Source organism: Quercus lobata, chromosome 2, assembly GCF_001633185.2.
Source record: "Quercus lobata isolate SW786 chromosome 2, ValleyOak3.0 Primary Assembly, whole genome shotgun sequence".
Lineage (NCBI taxonomy): Eukaryota > Viridiplantae > Streptophyta > Magnoliopsida > Fagales > Fagaceae > Quercus > Quercus lobata.
The window spans coordinates 47,008,109-47,023,649 of NC_044905.1; the positions used below are offsets into that span (position 1 = coordinate 47,008,109).

Here is a 15,541-nt window from a genome sequence, read left to right on the forward strand (position 1 = left end):
AGTTTCTTTCCCATGATTTCCCACTTTGTTACATAGGATTCACCTGATTCTTTGTTTGATGTTATCTTAAGTGTTTTTATCATAGGCATTATATGTTTACATCATTTTTTTTAATGTAAGTTTACATCACCTACCTGGCTAAGCAGGTGTCATGCCACCTCAACAAAAAATAAATGCCTAACCCACCGTCCAACAATTTTTAATCTAGTCAGCAAATGCACACTATTCCTACATGAATAGAAAAGACCTGTTACCAAACAACATCATCTCTGTTGCCCAAATCAAAATCCCTAAAAACTCAAAAATTCAGCTCAGACTCTCGTGCTCTCATGCATGTGGAAGCAGTAGAAGTCTAGTAAGGTTGTAACCTTTGCAAGAGGTCATTGGCCTCCCTCTAGTGAGGTCTTTTTGAAAAATAAAGTATGGAAGACGAGCTAGAAGCATTCTGGAAAAAGCTATCCTTCACTAAAGAAGAGGATAAGCAGATGGTGTTGGGTAGCAATAGCCCAAAAGCAACAAGAGAGTTGGGCAAAAACTGTTTAGTTATTAAAGTGCTATCACGAAGAAGCATCTCACTGATGCACTACGAAAGAACCTTAGAATGGTGTGGAAATCGAATAAAAGTAGACGTTGCAGCCGTTGGGAATTTAATGGACAAGTGATAAGTAGACGTTGCAGCCTTCCAACTATTTAAAGTTGGTCGTCCTATGATGACATTATATGAGGTTGAGCAATTCACAACAAGGAAATTCACTTTCTGATTGATTTGTCGTGGGTAAGAGCCAACCATGACTGGTAGGGAAATAATGCCCACTGGTAGAACCTTCATTCCTCCAAACCCTATCAAAGGTACATTTGTTGGATGAAGTAATTCCTTGTAACCCTTATTTGTTGGAAGGCCGGATAGTAGAGGATATCCACACAACTCCCATTATCTACTAACACTTTTCTTGTTGTGTAATTCGCAATCGTCAAAGTGATAACAATTGCATTGTCATGAGGATGATGTAGTCTCCTTGCATTTTTGTTTGTAAAAGCGGGGTCGTCTACTTTAGGCATCCTTAGTGGGTGGCTAGTGAGTTGAACATTCTGAACTACCCGTAAGTAAGTCTTCTTAGCTTTAGACGAACTTCCAGTTGATGTTCCTGCCATAATAATCCTTATTTCTCAAAGTGGCTGACGCATTGGTTCTTCTGCTTTGTCTTTTAATGGTAGCCTGTCGTCCTTGTGGTCTCGTCCAAGGAAATTCTTCAATTTTTCCTGCTTAATGAGATCTTCAATTTGCTGCTTTAAATCGTAACATTCATCTGTATCATGCCTATGGTCTCAATGAAAACCACAGTATTCGCTCTTGTTTCGTTTGCTAGGATCTCCCTTCATTTTCTCCAGCCACTTCAAGAATGGGTCGTCCTTGATTTGCATTAGCACTTGGTCGAGCGGGGCATTAAGGGCATATAGTTTGAATTTAGTCTTGAAGATGACCCTACCTTCTTACCGTCTCTATCTTTCTTTTCTCCCGTCCTGGCCTTCTTTGGATGAGGGCCTTACTCTGGATGACGCGAATACTCAGCATCTGCTCATTCAGCCTTTTTCTTCCATTTAGTAATGATCGCATCTTCTGCATTTATGAAGCTTTGGGCTAAGTGAATCGGCTTAGCCATCGTATGTGGCTCTCCGTCATAGAGCTTGTGAATGAATAGATATGAAGTGACTCCGTTATGAAAAGCTGCCAACAAGATTTTGTCGTCCATCTCGTCTACCAACAGAGCTTCTCTATTAAAATGACTGTTAAAAGATTGAAAACTTCCATTCTCCCCTTGCTTAATGTTCAATAGACTGGACGAAGAATGATTGTGTCTTTGACCTCCGACAAAATTGTTGATAAATAGCTTACTTAACTCCTTTAAGGAGGTTATGGTATTTGGTTGTTTCTTACCTAACCATACCCAGGCTGGGCCTTTGAGCGTGGTAGGGAAGGCTCTACACATTATCTCGTCTAGAACCCCTTGGATGTGCATAATAGTCTTGAATGTGGCAATGTGATCACATGGATCTCGTGTTCTATCATATGAGTCTAGGGTAGGCAATTTGAACTTGGATGGCAAGGTGTGACTGGTGATGGACGCAGTGAAAGGAGAATCCATTCTGTGGATGAGATCATCCACATGGTTGGTCATTCTCATATAGTCTCTCATCTGTTCCATGGCCTTTTTCATTTGATCCATCTCCTTCTCTAGATGTGGCATCCTATGTGTGATGGTGCCTCTTGACTACTTTACACCCTCAGCATTATTCTTTGCTTCTCCAACCTCTGAATTCTGACCAGGACCTTCCATTTGTTGTTGGCGATGTTGCTTATGCTTGTTAACTTCTTGAGTTAACTCTTGGTTTTGGTGCGTCAAGTCTGCCATGGCAGCCGCCATAGACTGCAGCTGTTGCTAGACAGATGCTTGTAGCAGAGCCGTTGTTAGTGGTAGTGCACAGTTGGAATGATTGGAATCATTTCCACACTCCAGGTGGTCTAGACTTATAGCCATTGACCTAGTCCGGACTATGCAGCCTTTTTTTTTCTTAGAAAGCAAGGTAATTAAAACACAAAGCTCCCCACAGACAGTGCCAATTGATGATACATGAAAATTAATAGGCTAAATGCTCCAGGCTATGATAACGGTTTGATGACTAGAAGAGAAAGAAAGATTGTCAAGGGTGACTGGAGTGAACCAGCCAAGGACCCTTTGATGGTTAAGTCAGTTTTCTCTCTAGAACATAAGGATAGTGAGTAAGTGAATAGTAGAACGTACCTTGGGTTGATAGAGTTAGATCCCTTTTATAGAGAGTTTTTAGTGGGTCTACTTGCTCGGATCCACTACCATCATGGGAGATGTGTGTGATTAGTGGAGAAAATGGAGCGAATTTCGGGGAATCCTCCCCACGTTTTGGAATGATAGATCATGGTCCGATAGCTTGGTGTTTGTAGAAAAATACTTTGAAATTTACTAAGTGTCATTTGGTCGTCCATGCCTTTGTGTGACCCTCCATCAACTTGCATTAAACTTAATAGCATGAAATTTTGCATGAGTTGTATTAGGCTTTTTTCTCACGCATCATGCCTAGTGATTAAGGATTTTTACTTAATGGTATTGTTTCATGAATAACTATTTTAGTCATTTCATCAATAAAATTTGATCTTGGAAAAAACTGAAAAAAAAAAAAAAGAAGAAGAAAGAAATCCATTACAAGTTGCAATTTTGTTGTTTTTGAGAATAAAAGATTCCATTTAGCTGAGCTATCTAGCATTATTCAAAAAGTATAATTGATAATATGATCTTTTAATTGTTGATGAACTTTACAATAAAAGGCTATTACTTTGATAGATTTAATTGAATTTCGTGTTTAATTGATAGACTGTAATCATTCCTGAGTATCATTGAGGCAAATTACCTTTGACTTGTAAACTGTATTTCTGATGTGGTGGGCTGTTGATTTGGAGCAAGCGGGTGGCTTGCATGATGATATAAGGTGGTGTACATTAATATTGGGAGTGTTGATTGTTTTGTGAATATTGTATTTAACCCTTAGTATGTGCATTACTAAAATGGTGTTGTAGGTGAAATTCATAAATCATTATGTAGCAATGAAATTCAAAGTCTAGCAATGAATGTAGTTTTGATCCTTTCACTCTTGATGTTTAGCTTAGATTATGTCTTGTTCTTGTAGCAGAAGAATCATCCTGAAATTTCTTTTCAATTTTGGTGATGAAGTTTTCCATAAATTCATTTTAACATGTGTGTGTACTTTGGTCCTTTTTTACTAGGAATTTAAGGCATGGTATTGAGGAAATTGCAGAGCTTATAAGAGACAAACAAGTGAAAAATGTTAGGTATTTTCTCTTGTCTTGCTTCCCTTGAATGCTTGTTGCATGCCAAGTGTTTGGTAAATTACCTTTATGAGTTATGAGATTGGATTACTTGACTTTTGGTTATGATAATTGTTATATGAGGTTATGGGTTGCATTCCTAGTTATTAATATATGCTAACACATGTAGCTTTAAGGTTTATCTGTACACTATCTTATATTGAGTATTCTTTTTTCTAAAAACTTAAACTACTATAGCTAGAGGTATGTTTATTTTATTCCGCAACTCTAAATTTATTCTTACATTTGATATCAGAGTCATCTTTCATGTGATGTTGTTATTAGAATATGTATATAATGTATTCAATTGGTAATGGATTAGTCTTATTGTGTTATTTAGTAACATTGTTGTTAAATATTTAGGTTGGTGATGATGTGAGTGACCATTCTCCTACTACGCAACAACCATCATCAGAGGAATATCATTAGGAAATATGCTGCTTGTATTATTTTTTTTTCCCGATTTTAGGACTATTTAATTTATTCAATTGCACTATCTGTAATAAATAATTTACAACTATAATATGATATTCTAGACATTTGAAATGGCTTGTGTTGGGCATAACAATTAATATAGCTAGAAATTTTATTGTTGTATTATATTAAATTGATTGTTTGATTATTGTGGGGTCTATATTGCGTGTGTAAACTAGATCCAGTCCAACATCTAATATTGATTTTTGTCTAGCTAGCAATAGGTCGTGAAAGCAAGATGCAGAGGAAATTTATGTGCTTGACAAAAAAAGAAAAAGAAAAAAAAAGACCTATAGCGGCGGTCTTGAAACTGCTAGTATAGGCTATATAGGAAAATTATAAAAATTCCTATAGTGGCGATTTTGAAATGGTAGGTATAGACCACTCCTAATACAGCAGTTTTAAGTTTCGAAAAAGCTCTGGTATTAGGGCTGTCCATCAACCCATTAGACCCGACCCACTTGCCCGACTCAATGACCCATGGGCGAATCCAAATGCCTAGACGGGTAGAGTGCGGGTCTGTTAATTTTAAAAATCGGTTTTGCGAATCGGTTTCGAGTCCCTTGAATTCTAAACCGTATAAACTGATTCGACCGCCCAAAATTTTAAAAAGAAAAATCTTTGACCTAGGTTTCTCATTTACACTGAAGTCTGAACATGCATTACACGCCTCCTCATCCCCTTTCTCAAAAAAAAAAAACACACCTCAAGGCCTTCAACCATTATTAGTTTCAGAAAAATTTCTCTCTCTTTGATGTGTCTATCAAATCCCTAACCCTAACCTTATTACTACCGCCGTCGCCCGTTGTCGAGTTGGGCTCTATTGTCGTCCCTAACCTTAGCCTCCTTACTGCAGCCCCTAAACCTAGCCTCCTCACTACCACCGTTGCCGAGTTTGGTCTATTGCCACTGTCGTTGACTCAAAGTTCAACTTGAAACTCCACATATTGATGAATCCGTCCTCTGATGTACTTGAAATCTCCTCTAATCTTGTGTAGTCTGTGGGTTAGTAAAAACAAATTTTTTTTTTTTTTTTAAAATTGTATTGATCTTGTGGATGTGGCACTGGTGGGGGGAGGAATGGTGGTGGTGATGTGGGTTTAGTCTTTATCTCCCACTTTTTCGTTTCAATCTATGGATCTGGAGTTTTTGTTATTTGGGTCTTTTTTGTTTCAATTTATGGATCTGGTGATTTTGTTATTTGGGTTTTGATTTCTTTGTTGTTTGGGTTCTGATTTCTATCTTATTGGGATTTAGACCTAAAATCACCCATCGGTTTCAACCCCCTCAACTGATGACTCGCACCACCGGGTTCGACCCAAACATTCGGTTGGCCACAGGTCCCTCATTCACCCGATTTGATCGGGTCGGTTGCAGGTCAACCACAAACCCGATCTGACCCAACCCATGGACAGCCCTAGTTGGTATTGGGGTTCCAAAACCACCATTAAATGTTATATTAGAAAAATATAAAAATGCCTATAGTAGCGGTTTAAAACCGCTAGTATAGGTTCAACCTACTACGATGGTTTTCAATTTCTAAAAAGTGCAAGTATAGGGTTACAAAACCGTCGGTGTAGGTTATTCCGGCAATTTCTAAAAAATGCTGGTATAGGATTACAAAACCGCTGGGACCTATTGCTCGTTGTGCAGCGCTATGCACCGGGATAGGCCATTTGGGTCTATACCAACAGTTTTTTGGGCTATAGCCGCAGTTTAAAAATGCTGCTATAGCCCCAATTTTTTGTAGTGCCACATTTAACAGAGCTGTATCTCAGGTCAGGTGAATGGAAAGTGGTTGGATTTTGGTTAAGATCTTTGGTTTTCTTTTCTTCGTCATATTTTTAAAAATATTGGGAAAAAAAATGCTCAACTAATCAAGCTATATTATTAATTTATTTGTATAGCCAAACAATCATCACTCCAAAAAAAAGCCGTCTCCTTACCTAATACTACAAACAATGGTCTCTGGACAATATGTCATAAATTGCTCATCTTAGTATTTTTTTTTTCTACCGTAATAATAGTCTAACATTCATAAAATAAAATTTGTATATTTGTAATAGGAATGTATCTCCAAAATAAAAATGTAATACGAATGAAAATGGAATTAATTACTCCTCCAAAAAGAAAAAAAGAAAGAAAAGAAAATTGAATAATTAGATACAATATTTGGTATATATGGCGTACGTTGCTGTTGATGGATTGAAATTGTTGAAGAGATCGTATTACAGACAGACAGATACCATTTGAAGGTCTTGGCAGTGACCAATGAGCATGTGGAGAGTCATACGATTTGTTACTTCTATTATTAAAAATAAAATAAAAACAGAGAGAGAGAGAGAGAGAACTAATAACGTGATACCCATCTCTGGATCTCTCTCCATAGAGCCTCTCATCAGGGAAAAATCTGTAGTACTACTACTACTATATGACTAATTAGTGCATATAATCAAAAGTCAGATCCTCGTCCTTTATTAAAAAAAAGACGAGAAATTTTTGTAAAACATGGGATTATATGTAAAAATATAAAACACAAAATTGAAGTGATTCAAAATATAAAAATAAAAAGAAGAGATTTGACATTAGTTTGGTGGTAGAGGTAGTTGAAGAAGAAGAAGAACTAGTAATACAATTCCAAGCGCCTGGAACACAGAGTACAGAAATACTTCCTCTTGATCTTGAAGCAAATAGGCAGAAAACAGAAGTTACACTGCCTCTCAACATCCATAGCTTGCACTTTACCTCTACAATAAGAGCATGATCCAGGTGCTTGCTGCCTCCCCAACTCCCTCTCTTCCCCATCACAAACAAACAGAAACCACATTTCCTTTTCTTTTTCTTTTTTTTCTTTTAAACTTTTCTTAATCAACACAACACAACCTAACTTGGGTCTTTGACTCTTTGGTCTGTTTCCCTTATAATGACTCGTTAATACGCTGTCCGACACTATTTATATATTATTATAATAGAGAGAGCCTAGGCCGCCCGGTGTTGTTGTTTAGTTGCCCACAAGAATATTCCAATCACAATTTCTAGGTTTTACTTTTTACCATAATTTCATGTTTAATCAAATTTTCTTTTTCTTTTTGGCTACTTTACTTGACAAATAATTATGTTTCCGCGCTCCCACCAAATCTATTTTCCAAATCAGGAAAGGGCAAATAAGGCAAAAATCGTTTATGCCTCACCCAAAATGACAGGAAATTCTTAGCTAGTCCGGGACTACAAGGTCAGCTTGTAGTCCTAGCTGACCTTGTAGTCCCAGCCAATAAATAAAAGACACCTCATTAAAAACTGATGACATAAGCTTATCTTCCATGTCATTCCACTGCAATTTGATATTCTAACGTCCGTTTAACCTGTCAATTCTGAGATAGATTCAAATTAGCAAATTCAAATTTGAGATGAAAATGGGCGGGTATTGAAATTTTCACATTGAAAACTTCCAAATTGGTTTATGGAATATCAGAATACGTTTTCCTCTTCTACAATTCCCACTTGTCAACGACGGCAACCTCGACACTTGCCCTCTCATCGCTTCACCTTTCCTCCCCGTAATCCGTGGCCTTTTCATCGTAGACAGACAAATGCTTTAATGGGAAATCCAAAATCCTTCTAGATGCTAAGGTATGTTGTTCCTCCAACAAAGGATGATAATGCTTGCTCCAAGATTCAAGCAATCACAAATCTTTCAAGCAATGATAGTCTATTTCCCTTTGTTTTGGTATGTCGAATTTCCCGGATTTTCTTGGCCGTGAAATTTTCTGCCATGGATGTTCTTGATGATTTTTTTTTGGTTTCTTTTGATACCCATGTTGATCTTTTTGATGATTATGGTTAGTGTTTGATGGAATGATGTTTGTTTTGGTATTAGAAATTCATGACCAATTGATATCACAACTTGTGTTCATTCCTTCTATACTCAACGTTTTTGATAAAATGTCCCAAAAGAAAAGGCTTTGTCATCTTTAAAGAATTTGGGTATGGACCTTTTGTGAAATTTGTTTATTTCCATGAGAGAAACTTAGCTCAATCACCAAGACTTTGTCTTGGACATGTTATCATGCTCTATACACTAGATCAAGATTAGTGCAATGACCATTCTATAAGTTTTGTTCCTTGTTTTTTAGTGTTGTGATCTTTTTTTGGTCTCTACATGTATACATGCATTACGGTGTGCAAAGTGAATCAAAATAGAAATTTTACATACATTTGGTTCTTTTCTGGTATCTTGGGGTTACTCATGTACTTATTTGATAAAATGCATGCTATTCTTGGGTTTATGATTGGAATCTTCCAAGTGCTTTTTGTTTCTTCATTTATAAATTTTCAAAATTGGTATAGATTTGTCACACTCAGATATTGATATTTGGTAATTGATTCGTAAACTTCTCTTTGAGTTTGAATTTTCATTCATTTGCATTTGTTTTTTGGTTGCTTGCAAAATTTTGATTTTCCCACAATGCTTTCTTGGCACATATACATGGGCAGTGGTGTTATGCCTTTGTGAACAAAATCTTATTTTCACAACTAAAGGTAATAATTGATACTATAAATCATTCATGTTATGCCTTCTCCATTGCCTGTTTTACTGTTGAGTTTTATATTTTTATTAAATAAAGATAGAAGTCGAGCATCAGGCATCATTAGCCCCCTTTTTTTTTTCTTTTGAGGTTCAAAGATTGACTTTTATAACAAAAGAAAATGGAGTACAACAGTACACAGAGAAAGACCAGATACAACAGGGCAAGATTATAAGCTTTCTAGGAAAATCAAAGAGGCTACAAAAGGGGGATTAACTCCCTTCCACAGTGAAGTAACATTGCTCTACCTAGCATTCTGGGCAAGCTCGTGGGCAACCCTGTTGTAATCCCTTTTCAAGTGTTGAAAACTACAGCTAGAGAAGGTGCCACAGGCAAGCTGGATTCCTTGAATGAGGTGGCCTGCTTCGCTGCCAGTGATGCCTTCATTGATGGCTTGAATGACATTTAGAGCATCAGATTCAAAGATGACCTAGGATAGCTCCATTTCTTGTGCAAGAAGAACTCCCTGCTCAAGAGCAAGCATCTTCATAACTTCTGCAAAGAAGTGGGACTGAAGAATCTTGCTAAGTGCAGCAACGGGGTGGCCTTTGTCATCCTTAATAATGACCCCGATGCAAGAGTGGCAGCCATCATTGGCAGAGGCACCATCCACATTAATTTTAAAGTGTCCTTTGGGGGGCTTCAACCAACTTTGTGGGGAAGTTTGAGGAGAGGGGTCTGAGGTTGTTGCCGCCTTGTATTTAGCTAGCATGTTCCTCCCCAGTTCCAAGATTTGCGTCGGGTGGGAACCAAGCTCATCATGGAGAATTTGGTTTCTGTTGAACCAAATTGCCCAAGCAGTAGCAAGGAATGATTCTAAGGCTCCCAAACAGCCTTCTGATATGAGGTGTAGTGATGAGTCCAAAAAGCTCCAATAAACCGTGAAGGGGGATTTTGGTTTCCTTAGACCAAAGCTGCCATACCTGATCGACAAAATCCCAGGGAGTAGTGCAAGATGGATGGTTTCAGGTACCTTCCCACATATTTGACAGGTACCTTGAGTGCTGATGCCTTTGTGGCCAAGGTTCACAAGTGTGGGGAGACCATTGACACAAGCTCTCCAAGCAAAAATTTTTATTTTTGCAAGAAGCTTTAAATGCCACAGGTTTCACCATAGCGGGGTTCTTGGGTCTCCCAAAGAGCTCTCGCCATCCTCCAAGTTGTCAAACAGCTTATAAGCAATGTGGTAGACACTTTTCACAGTGAATTCCCCTTTCTTGTTTCCCAACCAAATGATGTTGTCATTAGGCAAGTTGTAGCTAAGGGGGATTTTGAGGATAGTCTCAAACTCAAAGGGAAGGAAGGTAGCTCTAAGTGTTTCCACTTTCCACCATCTTGTGTCTTGGTCAATGAGGGTAGAAACCATGAGGTATTCAACAGTGTTTCTAAGTGGGGAGATGACTTTATATGTGGATGGGGTGGGCAGCCACTTGTCATCCCAAATGTGGATGAGCTTCCCATTCCTAACCCTCTATCTAGTACCTTCTTTGATCACCCTCAGGCTACTATGTATACTTCTCCAAGAATATGAGGGTGAAGCACCAAGCTTCGCATTGAGAAAGTCCTTGGTTAGGAAATATCTAGCTTTAAGCACTCTAGCCACCAAAGAGTCCAGGTTTGAGAGAATTCTCCATGCTTGCTTGGCTAGCATTGCTAGGTTAAACGCTTGAAGGTTATGGAACCCCATACCCCCCTTGTTCTTTGATTTACACATCCTTCGCCAACTAACCCAAGCAATTTTCGCCTCCTAACCTTTTTAACCCCATCATGTTTTCTAGGTCTTCGCAAAGCCCCTTTGGGAGTAAGAAACAGCTTATGGTATAGGTTAGCATTGCTTGAGCTACTGCCTTGATCAGAATTTCTCTTCCTCCTATTGAGAGAAGCTTCCCTTTCCAACCAGCAAGCTTTTGCCCCACTCTTTGCTTTATATCAGTAAAAACAAGTGACTTTGATCTACCAATAATGGAAGGTAGACCGAGATATTTGGTGTGGAGAGAGTCTTGCATTGTCCCCAAAGTGGCAAGAGTATCATCTTTCACTTCTTGGGGTGTGTTTGCGGAGAAGAAAATTGAAGACTTATCTGTATTGATCTTCTGTCCCGATGCTTCCTCGTATCTCTGGAGGATTTTTTTGACCTCCCAACATTCACTGTTAGAGGTTTTGCAGAAGAGAATACTATCATCTGCGAAGAAGAGGTGGGTTATTTTAGGACAACCCCTACAAACCGAAAGGCCATTGATGAGCCGGTTCCTTGCAACCTCCTAGATTAAGCTTGATAGGCCTTCGGCACACAAGAGGAACAGACTTAGAGATAAGGGATCCCCCTAACGTAGGCCCCTGGTTAGGATTATGTTCCCATAAGTCGCCCCATTGATGATGACTGAATAAGAAACTGAAGTTATGCATTACATGATCAAGTTGATCCATCTTAGGTTGAAGCCCATTCTTACCATGACACTTTTGATGAAACTCTACTTCACTCGGTTAAATGCTTTTCTCATGTCGAGTTTAATAGCCATGAAGCTGTCCTTACCCAAAGTTTTATGATTTAGATAATGCATGAGCTCGAATGCAACTAAAACATTGTCCGTGATAAGTTAGTCAGAGGTGAAGGCGCTTTGGTTTTCCGAGATGAGTTGTGGGAGGAGTGCTTTGAGGCGGTTGATAAGTGTTTTTGAGATGAGCAATATCACATTATAGAGGCTGATTGGTCTGAACTCATTCATGCACTTGGGGTTTTTAGTTTTTGAGACCAGGGCTATGTTGATTTTGTTTAGGTCTCCAATAAGGAGGTTATGGTTCAGTACATTCAGGACCATATTAACCACACTATCTCCAACAATGCTCTAATACTTCTGCTAGAACACAACAGACATGCCATCGGGCCCCGGGGCTTTTGTGGGGTGTATTTGTTTTGTTAGGACATATGTGTTTCACTTGTTAGGAACATATGTCATTCTTTTATGTAATTAGCTTATCCTTTGACAAAACGCACTTTACTTGTATTTTGGTAGATTTAGGATGTCTTTAAATACTTCAAGAAACCTTGTTTCAAGATCAAGTATTGAAGCCTTCAAGTCTGTTCAAGAAAACAAGTTCGTTGTGCAAAATCATTAAAGCTCGAAATCTGGCTCGACAGCTACATCTATCGAGCTTAAGGAAGCTGTTCTACATTCGGTGTGCTCGACACCTTCTTGACAGTTGCTCGACACCTTTTATCTGTCGAGATTTAAGATTTTCAGAATTCCAATCTGATTTTCTTGGGATCCGTGAATTTGTCTTTGGGCTTTCTTTTCTCCTAACCCTAGACATATAAAAGGATCAGTTTAAGGGCCGTCAAACAGTTCACAAGTTGCACAAGTTTTGAGCAAACTCTGTTCAAGCAAATTGTGACCGGAGACGAAGTTCTTGCCCTAGTTCATCTCTTTCTCTTGAAGAAGTTGCTATGTATGTGCACTGTAGGGTTTTATGACCTAGCATCTTCTTGATCTTCATCGTGTGGATGAACTGAAGAACTTTGCAACCAACAACCTTCTTAGTTGGTGATTGAAGTCGCGTACTGGGATCCGCGCAATTGGTTAGTCACGTACTTGGGAGTCATGCATCGAAAGGGGAACTGTCACTACAGAACAAGTCTAATTGGGTATTGGGGTAAGGGTTCAACAGTAGGTTGGTAAGGTACTTGGATTCCTTTACTTGTAACCGCTTGTTGTGATAATAGTGGAGTTTCGGGAGTGGTGACTTGAAAATCACCCGGCGGGGTTTTTGCTGTTAGGTTTTCCTCATTCGTAAACAAATCACCATGTTATTTATTTTCCTTTGTATTTAGTTTATTGGTGATTTGTTTGTGCTACCATGCGTTTGCATGATAAATTGATTAATTAATAACTTGGCTAATTAATTAATTAATTTCTATCACAAGGGGTCATTTAGTTTGTGGCCTATCATGTTTGAGGGCAGCCACCATTTCTTCCCTTGTGAAGTCTTTTGCAAGCTCGGTATTCATCTCTTCTATTACTCTTGTCGGTATGGCAGCTGTGGTTTCTTCTATGTTGCTCAGATTAGAAATGGTGTAAATGCCTTCAAAATAGGATGTAGCTACTTAAACTAAACTCTCCTTCTCGTCGCACCAAACCCCATTATTATTCCATAGTCTTGAGATAGTGATCTGTTGCCTCCTCTTTGAGGTTTGGACATGGATGAACTTAGTATTTTTGTCTCCCTCCCTTAGCCAGTGTGCCTTGGATCTTTGCCTCCAATATAACTTCTCATCATCAAGTAAGTTATTAATTTCGCTTCTAAAGCTATTAATTTCTATACTCAAAGAACCATTTCCATTCTGCTGAGCAAGTAAGGATAAAGCTTTCCTCTTCTTTTGGAGCATTTTCGAAATCTGCCCATACACAGTGGAATTCCAGGCAGCAAGTTTTGCTGCACAAGCTGTAATGTTTTGGGCCATGCCTTCCGGGGTATCAAGGCTACTCCCCATTCCCTAGCATGATTCAATGACGGATTTGCAATCCTCCCTTTTAGTCCACATGGCTTCAAAATGAAAACACTTACCTCAGGGTTGGTGAATTTTGGAGGGATTGGTTAACAGCAGTGCACAATGATCCCATGTTGAATCAATTAGGTGGTGAAATTTTGTTGCCCCAAAATTGGTTATCCAATCCATGGTGGCCAAGGCCCTGTCCAACCTCAAACAAATTCTAGCTTTCCCCTCCTGCATGTTAATCTAAGTGAAATCTGGCCTATGGTAACCCAAGTCCTGAAACCCACAGTAATCAACTACGTTCCTGAAACTTGACATTTGTTGTTGGGATCGAGTGACATCTCCAAATTTTTCTTCCATAGATAGAATTTCGTTAAAATCCGCAAAACAGAGCCATGGCAATTGAAATTGATTATGGAGAAAAGGCTAAAAGGTTCCAAGATTCATACCTTTTGTGCATGTCTGGGTGACCATAGAAGCCAGTGACTCTCCATTTGAAGCCATTGTCTGTTTCAGTGACCACTGCATTAATATGGTTCTTAGTATAGGACTTGATTTCTAGATCCACCTCTCTGGACCAAAGAAGGGCTAGGCCTCCACTCTTGTCGCTGTTAGGAACTATAAGACCGTTTGCAAAGCCAATTTTGTTTTTGATTCTCTCTATGCACCTTGTTTTCGATTTTGTCTCCAATAGGAAGACTATTCTGGGATTCCATCGCCGCACCATGTCGTGCAGCGCTCTAACTGATTGAGAGGTCCCAAGTCCCCGACAATTCCAACTCGGGGGATTCATTAGCCTTTTTTGTTAGCAAACTTGTGTGCTTTTTAATACACTTCTTGATACAATTAATGGTGCAATGGTGGATTAAGAACTTGCATAAGGAGATGGAAAAGGAGATTGAGAAGAGAGGGAATGCACAAGGAAAGAACTGAACAAACAACTGAATTCGCATTGATGATTTTACAATTAGCATCTCACTTATACAATTCCCAATAGCTAAGCAATTAAAAAGTAACTAACTGTAACAGCCATGTAACCAACTATAACTAATTGTAACTGTTGTAACTAACATCTACAAGTGTACACAATAGCTGTAGCAGTAGCTAGATAGTCCTATACTAGATAGATGTTACCCTGAAGTGGCTAGATAATAGATTTTTATTGATGAACATTAACCTAATGATTTGTGTTATGATTTAGACAAACTTGGAAGACTCTTGTTTAGAGAAAGGGAGTCTCAACTTACCAAGGATGAAGATGAGGATGAGCAATAGGGCAAGGATGAGGATCAACAAGTTGAACATGAATAAACTGTCATTATCGGCTTTGGATGAGATGGATAAGTGATGAAGTTCAAGATTGAAGGCTAGCTGGTCTCTTTAGCCAGTAGGATTCAATTGTTGGAGATAGAAATTATTAACAACTTATTTCATAAACTTTTGGAAGTGTAAAGGATAGGATTACACTATTTGCTAGTTAGATGTTATCAAGTTTATGTTATTAGTTGGGTGCCTATCATCAACTATAGGTGTTGCATTACATTAATTTTTAGATATTTGTGTCAGTGTGTAGGAGTTGCATACTTATCAAAAAAAATAAAAAGTGTGTGGGAGTCACAATACAATGATTTTTAATAACTAAATACTCTAATAATCACATTAAATCAATATCTATTTTGTAAGATCAATGGCATTACATTGAAATAATCATTTTGTTTCAGAAATTAGATCACCAAGATTAATTTATTTTTCCTTCTCAATATAAATTTGTACTTCAAGTGGCATTATTGGGATCCCATGCTCATGAGCAACATCATGGAGTTGCCCCATTTTCTTAGACATCTCTTAGAGCATTCTCATAAAAAATGCCATTTTGACACACCAAAAACTTACTTTATCCTTTTAGCACATCATTTTACAATATCCCATTTATCAGATGTTTTATTCTTCCCTTCTATACATTAAAATAATATTTACACCACATTAAAATAATATATTAAACTCCTCCAACAACAACAACAACAACTCCTCCACCACTACCGCAACAAAGGCCACCAACAATCACTACCGCAA

The 15,541-nt window shown here is 38.3% G+C and overlaps 1 protein-coding gene across 1 annotated transcript; it reads right to left on the reverse strand.

Annotated features, from left to right (window-relative positions):
* Nucleotides 1–6,974: 6,974 nt before the first annotated feature.
* On the reverse strand, nucleotides 6,975–7,291 carry LOC115975313. The gene has a single exon (XM_031096045.1). It carries the CDS (start codon nucleotides 7,215–7,217, stop codon nucleotides 7,014–7,016), a length of 204 nt encoding a protein of 67 aa, XP_030951905.1. The 5' UTR covers nucleotides 7,218–7,291; the 3' UTR covers nucleotides 6,975–7,013.
* Nucleotides 7,292–15,541: the final 8,250 nt, after the last annotated feature.

Excerpts from the sequence above, each read along its gene's own strand:
- LOC115975313 (XM_031096045.1), bottom strand. The coding sequence starts at position 7,217 with ATGTGGTTTCTGTTTGTTTGTGATGGGGAAGAGAGGGAGTTGGGGAGG.